A 17777-nucleotide genomic window follows, 5' to 3' on the forward strand; every position below is an offset into this window, starting at 1 on the left:
ACATTCCGCACATTTGCTTGTTTCGGATGCACTAGGACTGCGCAGAAATGCGACATCTCCATAGACGCAGAAACATCGAACAGTTGAATGTTTCTGCGGATGCCAGAATGGGGATTTCGACTACATTTCTGCTGCAGAAATTCCGGTGTGTGCACTGTGCAGCAGAATCCCATTGAAATCAATAGGACTCTGCTGCAGCAGAATTTTAGAGCTCGAAAATTCCGCCATGTGAACATAGGCTTAAAGGGGTACTCCGGAGGAAAACAAATGTTTTCAGACCAACCGGTGCCAGAAACTTATACAGATTTGTAAATTACTTCTACATAAATATCTTAATCCTTCCAGGACTTAGCAGCTCTATGCTCCACAGGAAGTTGTGTAGTTCTTTCCAGTCTGACCACAGTGCTCTCTGCTGACACCTCTGTCCATGCCAGGAACTGTCCAGAGTAGGAGCAAATCCCCATAGCAAACCTATGCTGCTCCGGACAGTTCCTGACATGGACAGAGGTGGCAGGGGAGAGCACTGTAGACAGACTGGAAAGAACTACACAACTTCCTGTGGAGCATACAGCTGCTGATAAGTCCTGGAAGGATTAAGATTTTTATATAGAAGTAATTTACAAATTTGTTTAAAGGGGTACTCCTCTGGAGAATTTTTTTTTTTTTTAAATCAACTGGTGCCAGAAAGTTAAACAAATTTGTAAATTACTTCTATTAAAAAATCTTAATCCTTCCAGTACATATCAGCTGCTGTATGCCCCACAGGAAGTTCTTTTCTTTTTGACTTTCCTTTCTGTCTGACCACAGTGCTCTCTGCTGACACCTCTGTCCATTTTAAGAACTGTCCAGAGCAGGATAGGTTTGCTATGGGGATTTGCTCCTACTCTGGACTCTTCCTGACATGGACAGAGGTGTCAGCAGAGAGCACTGTGGTCAGACAGAAAAGACATTAAAAAAGAAAATAACTTCCTGTGGAGCATACAGCAGCTGATAAGTACTGGAAGGATTAAAATTTTTAATAAGAAGTCATTTACAAATCTGTTTAACTTTCTGGCACCAGTTGATTAAAAAAAAAAAAAAAAGTTTTCCAGGAGAGAACCCCTTTAACTTTCAGGCACTGGTTGATTAGGAAACATTTGTTTTCCACCGGAGTGCCCCTCCATTCATGTCTATGGGAGGGGGCGTGACGGTAGTCACGCCCCCTCCCATAGACATGAATGGAGAGTGCATGGCGTGACGTCACAAGGGGGTGTGGTGTGACATCACGACCACTGCCAGTGTTAGGACCCCCGCGATCAGACATCTTCTATCCTTTGGATTGGGGGTAAGATGCCTAACAGCGGAGTACCCCTTTAATATGTATGCACATCCTCTGCTGATCTTGCTTCATTGGACAGAATTCTGCTGACTTCCTGCTCCTACTGCTGAATCGTGACTGCAGCTCTGGAGGTGACTGGAGTAGAATACACCATGCTGCAAAGTATACGCAATGTAATTCTGCACCCAGCTGCAAGGATCGCGCAAGCTGAGCCGAGTTGCGCGCGCGCGAAGTAATCAGCGTACGGTACTGGAGAGAAATGAGCATGGTTTAATCATCGTGGCATATCCAGAAAAATGCACAAGACCCATAAGGACGCGCCGAGCGCCCAAGCCCGGGAAATGCTCTATATAGATCTCTATAGTGTCACCACCCTGTGACCTGTAAAATGGCCTTGGGAACAATAAACAATGTGTACATTAAAATAATGCAATAATTTACACAGCAAAGAAAAAATTGCTGCATCAAAAGTAAAATAAAAATATATATATACTCTAACCTACAGCGGCTTCTCTTTGTAAACCAGACAGATGAAGGAACGGGAGGAGGAGGAGGCGGCCTCACTCTGGAACGTCGTCCATGGCGCGCGCCAAAAGATTCAGTCCCATCACATTTTGTTTTCTTCTTTGTGTTTTTCAGAGGTCGGGGTTATTCTCTTTTTTCAGGGAGGGGGGAACTGTTCGTTTGTTTTTTGTTGTTGTTTGTTTGTTTTTTTTGTCATTTTTTTTTTCATGTTTTTTTAATTTAAAGAGTCACTAGAAAAGTCTCCACAAAAGAATTTAAGAAGTCCGTCGTGTCTCTGGGGAGGACAGCAGCCGTCCACAGTCTCATGGGGTCCGAGGGAAGAGACACTAAAATGTAGCAAAAATAAAATAAAAAATAAAATAAAAATCAAGGCAGCCTGACGATCATCTGGAGAGCTGAACCACCGGTCCGGGGGGGGGGGGGGGGAAGGTGTGGAGAAGGTCAGTGGTGAATGGCCGAGAGGTCACCAAGGCTGAATTCCTTGTCGGTCTCGGCCCGGTGTAGTTAAAGTCTCTACCTCGTCCCTCTCTGACGTCCAGGTCTGGGCAGCTTGTATGCTGAGGCCCATGTCCTGGCACCAGTCTCTTGTTTCGGCACCAGTTTCTCGTCACGGCACTAGTCTCTTGTTTCGGCACCAGTCTCTCGTCTCGGCACCAGTCTCTTGTTTCGGCACCAGTCTCTCGTCCTGGCACCAGTCTCTCGTCTCGGCACCAGTCTCTCGTCCCGGCACCAGTCTCTCGTCCCGGCACCAGTCTCTTGTTTCGGCACCAGTCTCTCGTCTCGTCTCGGCACCAGTCTCTTGTTTCAGCACCAGTCTCTCGTCCCGGCACCAGTCTCTCGTCCAGTACTGTCAGGTGTATGCGGTTTTGGTCGGGTCTTTTCCTTTTTAGTCACTGCGTCCTTGTAGTCGGAGGTGAAATGGAGATATGATAAAGCAATCAAGATGGGGGTGAGACGCCAATCCGTCATGGCGTAGGCAGAGGCTCGGGCGGTGGGGGGGTGTTGGGGTGGGCTATAAGCCCCGCTGTGGCCGGGAACGAGACCTCCCAGCTCCACTGACAGCACCAAAGAGGAAAACGAGAAGAGAGTGCACAGTGAGGGGAGAATAAAAAAAATATCCGGAAACTAAAAGAAGGGGAAGAAAGAAAAAATTCTAAAAAGAAATAAAATACTGAGGGGGGGGGGGGGGATAAAAGAAAAGGCTCACGGAGTGGTAAACTAAGGGTTAAGAGGAGAAAACTGCGCAGGCGGCAGACAAGATGGTGGAGGCTCGGGGATGATGGAGATCTCTAAGCTCTGTGGCATGCTGAGCCCCGCCGGATCCCGTTACAGCTGGAATCTCTTTATGGAAGCTTCGCTCTGCTGGAAGATGTACTGCTGCTGGCTGAGATCCACCTGGGGGGCGATGCTGCTGTCCTCGTCCTCCGTGCCGAAATAATGCTCGATCAGGTCAAACGCCTTCTGGTAGATCTCCTGGTTCTCGTGGCTCTGCAGGAACTCAATCTTGTCCAGGCCTGGAGAAAAAAAATATATATAAGAGGTGAGAGCGCCCCTCCTGGCGACACCGAGGTATTACATCTACAATACGCTCAGAGCCAGAGGCCATGATCGTGTCTTCTTGGCCACACACCCCTTGTGATGTCACACCACGCCCCCTCCATTCATGTCTATGGGAGGGGGCGTGTCGGAAGACACGCCCCCTCCCATAGACATGAATGGAGGGGGCGTGGTGTGACATCACAACCACTGCCAAAGGAACCTTTTGGTTTGGGGATAAGATGCCTAGCAGTGGAGAATCCCTTTAACTGCATTCAAAGTGCATCTACTGGAATAGCTCACCGTCTAATTGACACCTCCTGCTGGTTCAGTGTATGCAGAGTATGCGCGTGTGTGAACACACCCCGACACTACAGTGCAGCATAGCAGAACATTCTCTGTACATACACGGCACTGGTATTTAAAGGGGTACTCTGGTGGAAAACTTATTTTTTTTAAATCAACTGGTGCCAGAAAGTTAAAACAGATTTGTAAATGACTTCTATTAAAAAAAAATCTTTATCCTTCCAGTACTTATTAGCAGCTGTATGCTACAGAAGAAATTCTTTTCTTTTTGAATTTCTTTTTTTTGTCTCGTCCACAGTGCTGATGCCCCATTGCAAATCTATGCTGCTCTGGACAGTTCCTGACACGGACAGAGGTGTCAGCAGGGAGCACTGTGGTCAGACAGAAAGGAAAGTCAAAAAGAAAAGAACTTCCTGTGTAGTATACAGCAGCTGATAAGTACTGGAAGGATTAAGATTTTTTAATAGAAGTCATTTACAAATCTGATAAAAAATGTAAAAAAAATTCCAGCGGAGTAACCTTTAAAGACAAAAAAGAAATTTAGAAAGAAAATAATTTCCTCTGTAGCAAACAGCTGCTAAAAAGTACTGGAAGGATTAATATTTTTTAATAGAAGTAATTTACAAATCTGTTTAACTTTCTGGCACCGGTTGATTTAAAAATATATATATTTTCCACCGGGTGTGACTTCACAGGGCGTGTCCATGACATCACAATCATGGCCGCCCGCGCCAAGCGTTCTGAACAAAATATCCCAAATGCTAGGGCACCGGAGTACCCCTTTAATATGTTTACACTGTATGCTCAAAAAATAAATATGTCAAATCTCCCCCGACCTCCATATGTCACATGTTCACCCCCATTTCACTTATCTCCCCCCCCCCCAATTAATGTTGGGCAGAGGGAAACATTAAAATACCTGATGCTCACCTCGCCCCGGTCCCCCGTAGGTCCCATCCTCCTACATGCAGTCCGGTGTCTTATGGGACCTACAGGACCTTCCTGCTCAGCCAATAGCCAACTGGCCTGACACATGACACCGCTGGTTCCAGGACCTTCCAGCTGGTTCCAAGACCTTTCCCGTCAGTGGCCGAGCGAGAACGGTCCTGGAAGCAGCTGCTAGACGAGAGCAGAGAGAAGATACCGGGACCATACGGAGGAGAACAGGATCTGCGGCAGACCTACGGGAACCAGGGCTAGGTGAGCATTAAAGGGGTACTCCGGTGGAAAAAAAAAATTGTGCCAGAAAGTTAAACAGATTTGTAAATTACTTCTATAAAAAAAATCTTAATCCTTCCAGTACTTATTAGCAGCTGTATACAACAGAGGAAATTCTTTTCTTTTTGGAACACAGAGCTCTCTGCTGACATCACGAGCACAGTGCTCTCTGCTGACATCTCTGTCCATTTTAGGAACTGTCCAGAGCAGCATATGTTTGCTATGGGGATTTTCTCCTACTCTGGACAGTTCTTAAAATGGACAGAGATGTCAGCAGAGAGCACTGTGCTCGTGATGTCAGCAGAGAGCTCTGTGTTACAAAAATAATTTCCTCTGTAGTATTCAGCAGCTAATAAGCACTGAAAAGGAATAAGATTTTTTAATAGAAGTCATTTACAAATCTGTTTAACTTTCTGGCACCAGTTGACTTAAGTTCCCCTTTAACACAGTGACTTGATGCTGCTGTCCCCCCCTCTCCATGTTCTCTCTCCTTACCGTAGGCTTCCTCAATAAGAGCGCAGTACGGGTTGATGCCTGATCCGCTCCGCTTCGATTCCTGCTCGCCCAGTCTTAGGATATTTTCTAAGCCATTCAAGGCCACCTGCACGATCTTGGAGTCCATGACGGTGAGGAGGTCACAGAGAGGCTTGATGCAGCCCAGATCGACCAGGTATCTGAAACACAGAAGAAAAACATGGTGGTCTCCACACTGGGAATATCTACGCAGGATTGATCTCTGGCTTGTGTTTCTTAGGGCATCTGTGTCCTTAGTTAAAGGATAGGGGAGAAGTTTAAGAGTAAGGGGGTCAGAGCGCTGGGGCCCCCCATGATTTCCTGTATGGAGCCCCGGCTCTCCTACACAGTGGTGCGTCACGTCCCCTCTATATAGCTCTAGGGGAGAGCCGAAGATTGGTGAGGGGTCGTAACGTGCCGCTATGGAGGAGAGCCAGAGCTCCATACAGTAGATCGCGGGGGGCCCAGCGTTCACACACCCCGCAATCTACGTCCACAATGCTCCTCCTTTAAAGGGGTACTCCAGGGAGTGTGTGTGTATATATCACACACATACATTACACACACACATTATTATATATATATAGATAGATATATATATATAGCTATATATATATACACACAACCAAAGAATATTCTCCTGTTGCTGTGTGTGTGTGTGTGTATATATATATATATATATATATGTGTATATATATATATATACACACACACACACATCTATCTATCTATCTCTATATCTCTCTCTCTCTCTCTCTCTATATCATATATATATATATATATATATATATATGTATAAATAACACACATATATCTATATATATTACATATATATATATATTTAAGCTCCAAAATCACCACACTACCTGGATATCCTGCCTGATATTCATGGATCCTGTGGCCCCTGTTGTCTTCTCTAGCTGCTTGATATTCTTTGCCATCCTTTCCTCCTCTTGCCAACATCTCTCTGCAATCATTGCAGCTCTGCTTTGCCATTCAGCACACTCTGAGAGCAGCCCCCAACCTCCAGCTCTGAGCAGCAGAGAGAGGACCAGTGTCTGATTGGCTGAGGCTGCACACACACCTCCCAGTTCTCAGCACTACAGAGAGCATGACTCATCAGTGCAGAAACCATGTGGTCTCTGTCTCTCGGGGGGGGGTGGGGGCTGCTATCAGAGAGTAACTTGAACAGAGGCCGAGTGGATGGCTGGATGATGCCATTCCCTCTCATGCATGTAAGCGACAAACAATGAGGGGAAACTGCCCTATATATAACTGATGAATGATATTTGGACAATAAAATAGGTTGATCAACGGAAAGGTTTGTTCCCCTTTAAAAGGGTTGTGGACATTTTTTTTTTACCCACTCCAAGGATCACAAGTCCTTTTTTATGTAAATATGCCCTAAAAATAACACATATAGAGGAGCAGTAAATACGCTATCTTGATTTGCAGTTTTGCACAGTAAGCAGAGCCCTACTTTATCTGTTCTGCGGAGCCCCCGGATGTGGCATTGGTGATCGCCCACGCCGCTTCCTTGCGGGTTCTGAACTCTGCCGTCTGCAATATGTTAATCAGAGCGGGGAAGATATCGGCTTCAATCACGGTCTGTCGAAAGATAGAAGACATGGAGGAAGTGTGAGAGGGGATGTTCACTACTATAGAGCAGCGTTTACCTACCAAGATCTCTCCAGCTATTGTAAAAACTACAACTCCCAGCCTTCGGCTGTCCGAGCATGCTGGGGGTTGTAGTTTTGCAACAGCTGGAGGCACCCTGGTTGGGAAACCACTGTCTTCGAGTGAAAATCCACGATGACACTGACCTGGATCTGAGTTCTGTTCCCGGCTGTGATGTTGGATATCGTCCAGCACGCCTCCTTCTTGATGGACTCCTTGGGGCTGCTCAATAAATGGAGTAAACTTGCAAGAGCTGAACAGTTCAGGATGACCTGGGGGATCAGGAAAAATGCCTCTTAGTTCATAAAACAATCAAGGCAATCAAAGGGGTGGGTGGGGGATACTGGGGCTGCAGTACCGAGAACAGCCACTGCAAAGTAAACGGCGCTGTGTCAATGGAGCGGTGAGCGATCAGCTGATCGGTGGAAGGCGCCATTAATATCACGACTCACAAAATACATTTTAACCATTCATTGGCTTTTGGAGGTACATGTACATCATAATGCTGGGAAGGTTGTATGGAGAGGAGCAGGAGCGGAGCCTATTACATACACGACAAGAGGCGGCTGTGATAGGACGCCATGATGGCAGCGGATGGGACTGGAGAGAACTCTGATTCCAGAGATTTAATGGTTAATAGCGAGCACAGAATTTAGGTGGCAAAATCACAAAACATATTGCAGCATTTTTATTTTTTTTATTTTTTTTTAAATAGGTTTTGCAAAACATTTTATGGTAAAATGAAGGGCGTCATTGAAATTATTATAAGTTGTTCCGCAAATAATAACCTCATGTACAACCCTATTGACTAGAGAATAAATAAATAAACAAATAATATGGAATTTGGGAGGACCAAAATGAATTGATAAATAAATAAAATAATGATAACAAAATGATAAAATAATGATAATATAATAAAATAATAATTAATAGCTGGGACAGGAAAAAAATTTGGCAGGTGCATGTAGTTCAGACAATAGGCCACTAGAAGGCAGAGTCACACATCTACTAGTAGCCAGTCCACAGCATGATGAGAGTTGTAGTGCTGCAACAGCTTGAGAGCCACAGGTTGGAGAACGATGCTATAGACATATTCATGGCAAGGATTATACAGACTAAATAAAAATTATTATATATATATATATATATATATATATATATATATATATATATACACACACATACATATATATATATATATATATACACACACACACACACACACACACACACACATACATATATACACATTTATACACATACACAGTCATGTCTGTATATATTGTCCCCCCTGAAATGTTTCTATAAGATGAAGTATTTCTCACAGGAAAGGATTGAAGTAACACAGGTTTATTCCCTTCGTATATTATATATATATATATATATATATAGATCTCCTCTCCTCTGTATATATATAGATCTCCTCTCCTCTGTATATATATAGATCTCCTCTCCTCTGTATATATATAGATCTCCTCTCCTCTGTATATATATAGATCTCCTCTCCTCTGTATATATATATATATATATATATATATATATATATATATATATATATATATATATATATAGATCTCCTCTCCTCTGTATATATATATATATATATATATAGATCTCCTCTCCTCTGTATATATATATATATATATATATATATAGATCTCCTCTCCTCTGTATATATATATATATATATAGATTTCCTCTCCTCTGTATATATATAGATCTCCTCTCCTCTGTATATATATATATATATATATATATATATATATATATATATATATATATAGATCTCCTCTCCTTTGTATATATATATAGATCTCCTCTCCTCTGTATATATATATATATATATATATATATATTGCAGTAACACAGGTTTTGCTATACACATGTTTATTCCCTTTGTGTATATATATATATATATAATATAGATCTCCTCTCCTCTGTATATATATATATATAGATCTCCTCTCCTCTGTATATATATATATATATATATATATATATATATATATATATATATATATATATAGATCTCCTCTCCTCTGTATATATATATATATATATATATATAGATCTCCTCTCCTTTGTATATATATATATATATTGCAGTAACACAGGTTTTGCTATACACATGTTTATTCCCTTTGTGTGTGTATATATATAGATCTCCTCTCCTCTGTATATATATATAGATCTCCTCTCCTCTGTATATATATATATATATAGATCTCCTCTCCTCTGTATATATATATATATTGCAGTAACACAGGTTTTGCTATACACATGTTTATCCCCTTTGTGTGTATTGGAACTAAACCAAAAAAGGAGGAAAAAAAGCAAATTGGACATAATGTCACCAAACTCCAAAAATGGTCTGGACACAATTATTGGCACCTTACAAAATTGTGGATAAATAAGATTGTTTCCAGCATGTGATGTTCCTTTATACTCACCTGGGGCAAGTAACAGGTGTGGGCAATATAACAATCCCACCTGACAGCAGATAAAAAGGAGAGAAGTTCACTTAGTCTTTGCATTGTGTGTCTGTGTGTGCCACACTAAGCATGGACAACAGAAAGAGGAGAAGAGAACTGTCTGAGGACTTGGGAACCAAAATTGTGGAAAAATATCAACAATCTCCAGGTTACAAGTCCATCTCCAGAGATCTAGATTTGTCTTTGTCCACAGTGCGCAACATTATCAAGAAGTTTGTAACCCATGGACCTGTAGATAATCTCCCTGGGCGTGGACGGAAGAGAAAAACTGATGAAAGGTGTCACTGCAGGATAGTCCGGATGGTGGATAAGCAGCCCCAAACAAGTTCCAAAGATATTCAAGCTGTCCCGCAGGCTCAGGGAGCATCAGTGTCAGCACGAACTATCCGTCCACATTTATATGAAATGAAACGCTATGGAGGAGACCCAGGAGGACCCCACTATGGAGGAGACCCAGGAGGACCCCACTATGGAGCAGACCTAGGAGGACCCCACTATGGAGGAGACCCAGGAGGACCCCACTATGGAGGAGACCCAGGAGGACCCCACTATGGAGGAGACCCAGGAGGACCCCACTATGGAGGAGACCCAGGAGGACCCCACTATGGAGGAGACCCAGGAGGACCCCACTATGGAGGAGACCCAGGAGGACCCCACTATGGAGGAGACCCAGGAGGACCCCACCATGGAGGAGACCCAGGAGGACCCCACTATGGAGGAGACCCAGGAGGACCCCACTATGGAGGAGACCCAGGAGGACCCCACTGCTGACACAGAGACAGAAAAAAGAGACTACATTTTGCCAAAATGAACTTGAGTAACCAAAATCCTTCTGGGAAAACGTCTTGTGGACAGATGAGACCAAGATAGAGCTTTTTGGTAAAGCAAATCATTCTACTGTTTACCGAAAACGGAATGAGGCCTACAAAGAAAAGAGCACAGTACCTACAGTGAGATATGGGGGAGGTCAGTGATGTTTTGGGTTGTTTTGCTGCCTCTGGCACTGGGGGCCTTGAATGTGCACAAGACATCATGAAATCTGAGGATTACCAATGGATTTTGGGTCGCACTGTACAGCCCGGTGTCAGAAAGCTGGGTTTGTGTCCGAGATCTTGGGTCTTCCAGCAGGACAATGACCCCAAACAAATATCAAAAAGCCCCAGAAATGGATGGAAACAAAGCACTGGAGAGTTCTGAAGTGTCAGCAATGAGTCCAGATCTAAATCCCATTGATCACCTGTGGAGAGATCTTATAATTACTGTTGGGAAAAGGCGCCGTCCAATAAGAGACCTGGAGCAGATTGTAAAGGAAGAGTGGTCCAACATTCCGGCTGAGAGGTGTAAGAAGCTTATTGATGCTTATAGGAATAGTGGTCCAACATTCCGGCTGAGAGGTGTAAGAAGCTTATTGATGCTTATAGGAATAGTGGTCCAACATTCCGGCTGAGAGGTGTAAGAAGCTTATTGATGGTTATAGGAAGAGTGGTCCAACATTCCGGCTGAGAGGTGTAAGAAGCTTATTGATGCTTATAGGAAGAGTGGTCCAACATTCCGGCTGAGAGGTGTAAGAAGCTTATTGATGGTTATAGGAAGAGTGGTCACACATTCCAGCTGAGAGGTGTAAGAAGCTTATTGATGGTTATAGGAAGAGTGGTCCAACATTCCGGCTGAGAGGTGTAAGAAGCTTATTGATGGTTATAGGAAGACACTGATTTCACTTATTTTTTCCAAAGGGTGTGCAACCAAATATTAACTTAAGTTGCCAATAATTGTGTTCAGACCATTTTTGGAGTTTGGTGACATTATGTCCAATTTGCTTTTTTCCCTCCTTTTTTGGTTTAGTTCCAATACACACAAAGGGAATAAACATGTGTATAGCAAAACCTGTGTTACTGCAATATATATATATATATACAGAGGAGAGGAGATCTATATATATATATATATATATATATATATATACAGAGGAGATCTATATATATACAGAGGAGAGGAAATCTATATATATATACAGAGGAGAGGAGATCTATATATATATATATATATATATATATACAGAGGAGAGGAGATCTATATATATATATATATATATATATATATATATATATACAGAGGAGAGGAGATCTATATATATATATATATATACAAAGGGAATAAACATGTGTATAGCAAAACCTGTGTTACTGCAATATATATATATATACAGAGGAGAGGAGATATATATATATATATATATATACAGAGGAGAGGAGATCTATATATATACACACAAAGGGAATAAACATGCGTATAGCAAAACCTGTGTTACTGCAATATATATATATATATACAGAGGAGAGGAGATCTATATATATATATATACAGAGGAGAGGAGATCTATATATATATATATACAGAGGGAATAAACCTGTGTTACTGCAATCCTTTCCTGTGAGGAATACTTCATTATACAGAAACATTTCAGGGGCGCCAACATTTATGGCCATGACTATATAACTATATATATATATATATGTACCTACACAAACACGCACACATCTCCTCTGATATGACATGTGCAGGTAACAACTTTTCGAGGAGATCAGAGGGAGAGAAATTGTCCATGTGGCTGGGTCTGGTATTGCAGTTCAAATATTCTTCACAAGAATCCCAGACACAGCTCGTGCTGCTACATCTGCACTTCCCCTGTTGTACCAACCTGTGTCTGAACGTCGTCTCCGGTTACTATGTTCCCGACAGCTCTCAGGGCGGGTGAAACCACTTTGTAGTCGCTGTGCCTGTAAGAAACAGAAAGGTTATGAATGGGTCCACAGAGAACCCTTATCCCTCTATTACCAAATCATGTGATCCATGGTAGGTACCCATCACAGCTATTCCCGACACAATGCCCTGCCCATCACATTCCCAAGAGCAGTGGTCTCCAAACTGCAGACCTCCAGATGTTGCAAAACTACAACTCCCAGCATCCCCGGACAGCCAACGGCTGTCCGGGCATCCTGGAAGTTGTAGTTTTGCAACATCTGTAGGTCCGCAGTTTGGAGCCCACTGCCATATAGCTTACAGTAAGAGTTCCACCAGTCGCCTGCACACTCCGGCATCGATGACCGCCTGGATTTTGTCGTTTGGACCATCGGACAGGTAAGAAAGCGCCCAGCAGGCGTCGGCGAGGACGTCGGTATCGCTAACGAAGAGAAGCCAGGACAGCACGTTCAGACACGGGGAGACCTGTCAGAGACAATGTAATGGTGGTTTACTGACCGATACAGTAAGGACAGCATAGAAAAGACAAATAAATGAGGAGTGGGTGACTACGATGAAGGCCATAAGACTCAAAAAGGGGTTAATTTCAGCGAGACAACCCATTAAATGGGCACTCTCATTGAAACTAATTTTTGCTATTACACTCCTTATGGTAAATAAAAATGATTTCTAATGTACTTTGTTTAAAAAAAAAAAAAAAAAAAAAGGTTTATATGTTTTATTTGTGTTTCAAAAAAGCTGCCACTAGGTGTCTCCCTACTTGTCCAGAGCACATTTCTCCCCATCTCTTGCACAGACTTTGGACTCCTGCTGGCCTTGCGGAAGTCCAAAATCAGGAAATGCAGTCTGGAGTGGACGGAGGTGTTTGCAGCCTTAGCCAATCATAGCTCATCTCACAGTGAACTGCTCTGGGTTGTGTGTAGCAGAGTGAGGGAGGAAGTTCTCCCCTGTATGGCTTCAGATGATGTCACGCCTGCTGGGGAACGCCCCTTCCCAGTCTGTGAATCTGACCGAGACTGAGCAGAAAATACAGAACAATATCAAGATAGAAAACTAAATAATAAGGAGATTTTTTTATGCTTACCGTAAAATCTTTTTCTCTGAGGATCCATTGGGGGACACAGAGTCCGTGGGTATATGCTGCCGCCACTAGGAGGCTGATACTAGGCAACAAAAAGAAAGTCGTCCCCTCCTAGCAGGATATACCCCCCCTTACTGACTCTGAGCTAATCAGTTTAGTCCCAGAGAAGTAGGAGAGGACCGACAGGGAAATAAAAAACAGCAACTGTCCGAGGGAACCAGACAAAAAAATAACTGATCCAACCCTCGAAAAGGTAACCGAACCAATGACACCAGAACAAATGAGTTGGTGCTGTGTCCCCCAATGGATTTTCTGAGAAAGAGATCTTGCGGTAAGCATCAAAATCTACTTTTCTCGTTCGGCTCCATTGGGGGACAAAGAGACCGTGGGACGTACCAAAGCAGTCCCCGGGGTGGGAGAGAACCCAAGCAACTCAGAAAGAAGGCTGGGCCACAGCAACACCTTGCGACCCAAACCAGGGTCAGTCAACGCAAAAGTGTGCACCTAGTAACATTTTGTAAATTGTGCAAGAACGACCAGGTGGCCGCCTAACAGACTTGGAAGGCCAAAGCCCTGTTGCAGAGAGCCCAGGAGGCCCAGACGAAACGAGTGGAATAAGCAGAGACCCGGAAAGGCGGAATCTTCCCTTTGCAATGGTATGCTTCCAAGATGGCACAACGGATCCACCGCGAAATGGTCGCCTTTGAAGCAGGAAATCCCTTACGACAACCCTCCGTAAGTACAAAGAAAGAGTCACACTGGCGAAAGGATGAAGTGACCAAAAGGTAAATCCGAACGGCCCGTACCACGTCAAGGCCATGAAGCAACCGTTCCCTGGGATGGAACGGAGCTGGACAAAAGGATTGGAAGACGTCCTGGTGCAAGACCAGGTAGGGGGAACGGCAGGAGAGAGCCACCAGCTCCGAAACTCTCCTAATGGAAGTGACCGCAATGAGGAAGGCCACCTTCCAGGAAAGGACATGAAAAGAAACGTCCCGGAGAGGTTCGAAGGGAGTACCCTGTAGAGCACTGAGAACCAGATTCAGATCCCACGGAGGAGTAGGGGATCTGTACAGCGGAGCCGCATGAGCTACACCCTGCAGAAAAGTGCAGAGCTGACACTTGACCTTTAAGGGAACTGAGAGCCAAGCGTTGTTCCAGCCCAGACTGAAAAAAGGGATGAAGGCGTGGAAGGGAGAAAACAACTGGGGAGTAGGATTGAGACTCACACCATTGAAAGTAGGATAGCCAAGTACGATGATAAATCTTCGCAGAGGAAGGCTTGCGCACCCTGATCATTGTGTAGATCACCTGGGGAGAGAACCCTCTTGGTCCTTAGAACCAGGGTTTCAACCGCCATGCCGTTAAATGCAGCGACCATAAATTGGGGTGGCAAAGAGGACCCTGAGAGAGCAGGTTGGGACGAACTGGGAGGCGCAGTGGTACGTTGGCCACTAGGCGGACAACGTCGGCATAACCACGCACGCCTGGGCTAGTCTGGAGCCACGAGAATGGCAGGGACGCCCTCCGCTTTGAGTTTCCTCAGGACTGGGAAGGAGAGAAAGAGGAGGGAAGAGATAGGGGAGGACAAAGTGCGACCAGGGGATCACTAAGGCGTCTACGGCTAGGGCCAGAGGATCTCGGGACTTCACGACGAAGCGAGGAACTTTCTGTTTGTGGCGAGACGCGAAGAGGTCTATGTCCGGAGAGCCCAGAGGTTGCAGATCTTTGCAAAAACCTCTGGATGAAGAGACCACTTGCCGGGGTCGGCAGAGGAGCGACTGAGGAAGTCCGTCTTGCAATTGTCCAACCCCAGAATGTGAATCGCCGGGATGGAGGGAACTCTAAGTTCCGCCCAGAGCAGGATCCTGGAGACTATAGCCATCGCTGCGTGGCTGCGAGTGCCGCCCTGGCAATTGACATATGCCACAGCCGTGGAGTTGTCCGAACAGGACTGTCCTGGAGAAGGTGCTCCCAATGGAGGAGGCAAAGGCAAACTGCCCGAAGTTACACAATGTTGATAGGGAGAAGAGCTTCCTGGGAGGACCAACAGCCCTGGATCGTCCGATTTCCCCCCCCCCCCCCCCCCCAACCACTGAGACTGGCATCCGTCGTGATGACCTGCCAGTGGAAGGGCAGGAAAGATCGCCCCCGTAGAAGACAAGGAGACCGAAGCCACCACAGGAGGGACTGGCGAGTCCTTGGGGGGGGGGGGGGGGGTTTTGTGAACCACCGGGACAGAAGAGAAAGTTGGAGGTCGACAAAGAAACTGGGAGAAGGGAACGGCCTCCATAGCCGCCACCATCCAACCCAGGACTTCCATGCAAAAACGAATGGAAACTGGAACAGGACGACGGAGAAGACGAACAACTGTTGACAGAGCGCGGCGCTTGTCCGGCAGAAGCCGAACCAGGGTGGTCGCCGTGACGAACTGGAGTCCCAAGAAGATCAGAGACTGGGTGGGAATCAGGTTGGACTTGTCCTGACTGATCACCCAGCCAAAACGGGACAAGGTCTGAAGAGTGAGAAGACGACTCTCCTAATTCTGGTCCCTGGTTGGAGCCTTTACCAGGAGGTTGCTGCAAGGAAGCAGAGCACAAGTAGTCTCCAGCATTGGAGAGTTGAAGAGCAAGATCTGCCAATTCCTCCAAGGGGCCCCAGATAAAATTCTCTGGCGGAGTTGGCAAGCCCAAACAGATAGGGCTCTTGACACCCAAGCTGACGCGAAAGCGGGAAGCAAAGCTGAACCCGCCGATTCAAAAGTGAACTTGGCCAGATTCTCGACCCTCTTGTCCGCCGGATCCTTAAAGGAGGCCGCATTCGCCAAAGGGAGAGTAGTTGATTTTGACAGGTGGGAAACCGGAGGATCCACAGCCGGCAGCGCTGTCCATTTTGCAATCAAGTCCGTGGAAAATGGAAACTGCTTCAAAATCACAGATGTTTATTAACAAATAAAATAATTCATAATATAATAAAATGGTAAAATACACACAATATACTACTGTGCCCTTATCCAACAGTCTGCCTCCTACGGACACTAAGCTAAAACTGATAGCTCAGTAGGCGGGGCATATCCTGCTGGGAGGGGCAGACTTTCTTTTTGTTGCCTAGTGTCAGCCTCCTAGTTGCAGCAGCATATACCCAGGGTCTCTGTGTCCCCCAATGGAGCCGAACAAGAAAACGAAAATAAAGGTGGGGGGGGGGGGGGGGTTTATGATGATGGGGCAGTGAACTAGGAGGATTATAACATTTAACAATGAGAGGTTCTCTCTAAGCATCACACCGACAGCGACTCTCACCTTGGCAAAATCCGGAGGTGGGTTCTTCCCTCTGCACAGGTTAGACAGCGCCCAGACCGCGTTCCTGGTCATCGTGAGTCGGTTCTGTTTAGAGAGTAACCTAAAATATATACAGACAGTCAGTGTATTGTTCAGTACATATGGAAGTCATATACAACTCACTAGATGGCGACGACTTCAGAAACAATAGACGATCAGTAAAGTTTCTACAACTAAACCTCTTACGCAAAAAAATAAAATAAAAATAAAAAAGCCGGATTATGGGCGTTTTTTTTTTACACTAGCGCATTGTTTCCGTCCATGCTATCACTACAGTCAGTTTAAATCATCGGACCCGCAGCCAAGCTGCAAGCTTGCGACTGCAACATGGATGCAAAAATGCGCTCGTTTTATGTAAGATCAGCAAAATACAAAAAAATTATGCTTCTAAAAATAAATAATTAATATACAAAAGTATTCTTTTAAAAAATCAGATTAATATTGCAAAATTATTTAAAAAAAAATCCAATTCTGCAAATATATTTGCAAAGAAAAATCTAATTAAAGGGGAACTTCAGGGAAGTATACATATTAAAAAATTATACATATCTAAATATTAAAACAAAGCGTAAAAGCCATCACACTACCTGCATATGTTGCCTGTAAATGATCCTGACAGATATACATGGCTCCTGTGGTCTTCTCTGGCCACTTATATTATATATATATTCTTTGCCCTCCTTGCACTATAAATACTGCATTACACAGGAATCATTGCAGCTCTGCTGTCCAGCTCACTCTGAGAGCAGCCCCCACCCTCCTGCTCTGCGCAGCAGAGAGAGGTTCAGTGTCTAATGGAATAAGGCCGCACATACCTGCCAGTTCTCAGCACTAAAGGGAGAACGAGTGCTGGACAGAAGCCACGTGGTTTGTGTCTCTCAGGAGGGTGAGGGCTGCAATCAGAGAGGGACTTGGACAGAGACTGAGTGGATGGCTTGATGACGTATTTTCCTTACTCCCTGCATGTAAGAAACTGCTCTATATAGTTAATGAATAATATTTAGACAATTAAA

The 17777-nt window shown here is 44.5% G+C and overlaps 1 protein-coding gene across 1 annotated transcript in view; it reads right to left on the bottom strand.

Annotated features, from left to right (window-relative positions):
• Positions 1 to 1568: 1568 nt before the first annotated feature.
• The window catches only part of KPNA1 (karyopherin subunit alpha 1), a 55686-nt gene continuing 39477 nt past the window's right edge, over positions 1569 to 17777 (bottom strand). Inside the window, 7 exon segments of the mRNA XM_056554462.1 lie at positions 1569 to 3357; positions 5399 to 5577; positions 6897 to 7024; positions 7240 to 7365; positions 12284 to 12362; positions 12647 to 12810; positions 16726 to 16825. Coding sequence (XP_056410437.1) covers positions 3170 to 3357; positions 5399 to 5577; positions 6897 to 7024; positions 7240 to 7365; positions 12284 to 12362; positions 12647 to 12810; positions 16726 to 16825 — 964 coding nt within the window. The 3' untranslated portion in view covers positions 1569 to 3169.

The sequence above is a fragment of the Hyla sarda genome, unplaced genomic scaffold (assembly GCF_029499605.1).
Source record: "Hyla sarda isolate aHylSar1 unplaced genomic scaffold, aHylSar1.hap1 scaffold_73, whole genome shotgun sequence".
NCBI lineage: Eukaryota > Metazoa > Chordata > Amphibia > Anura > Hylidae > Hyla > Hyla sarda.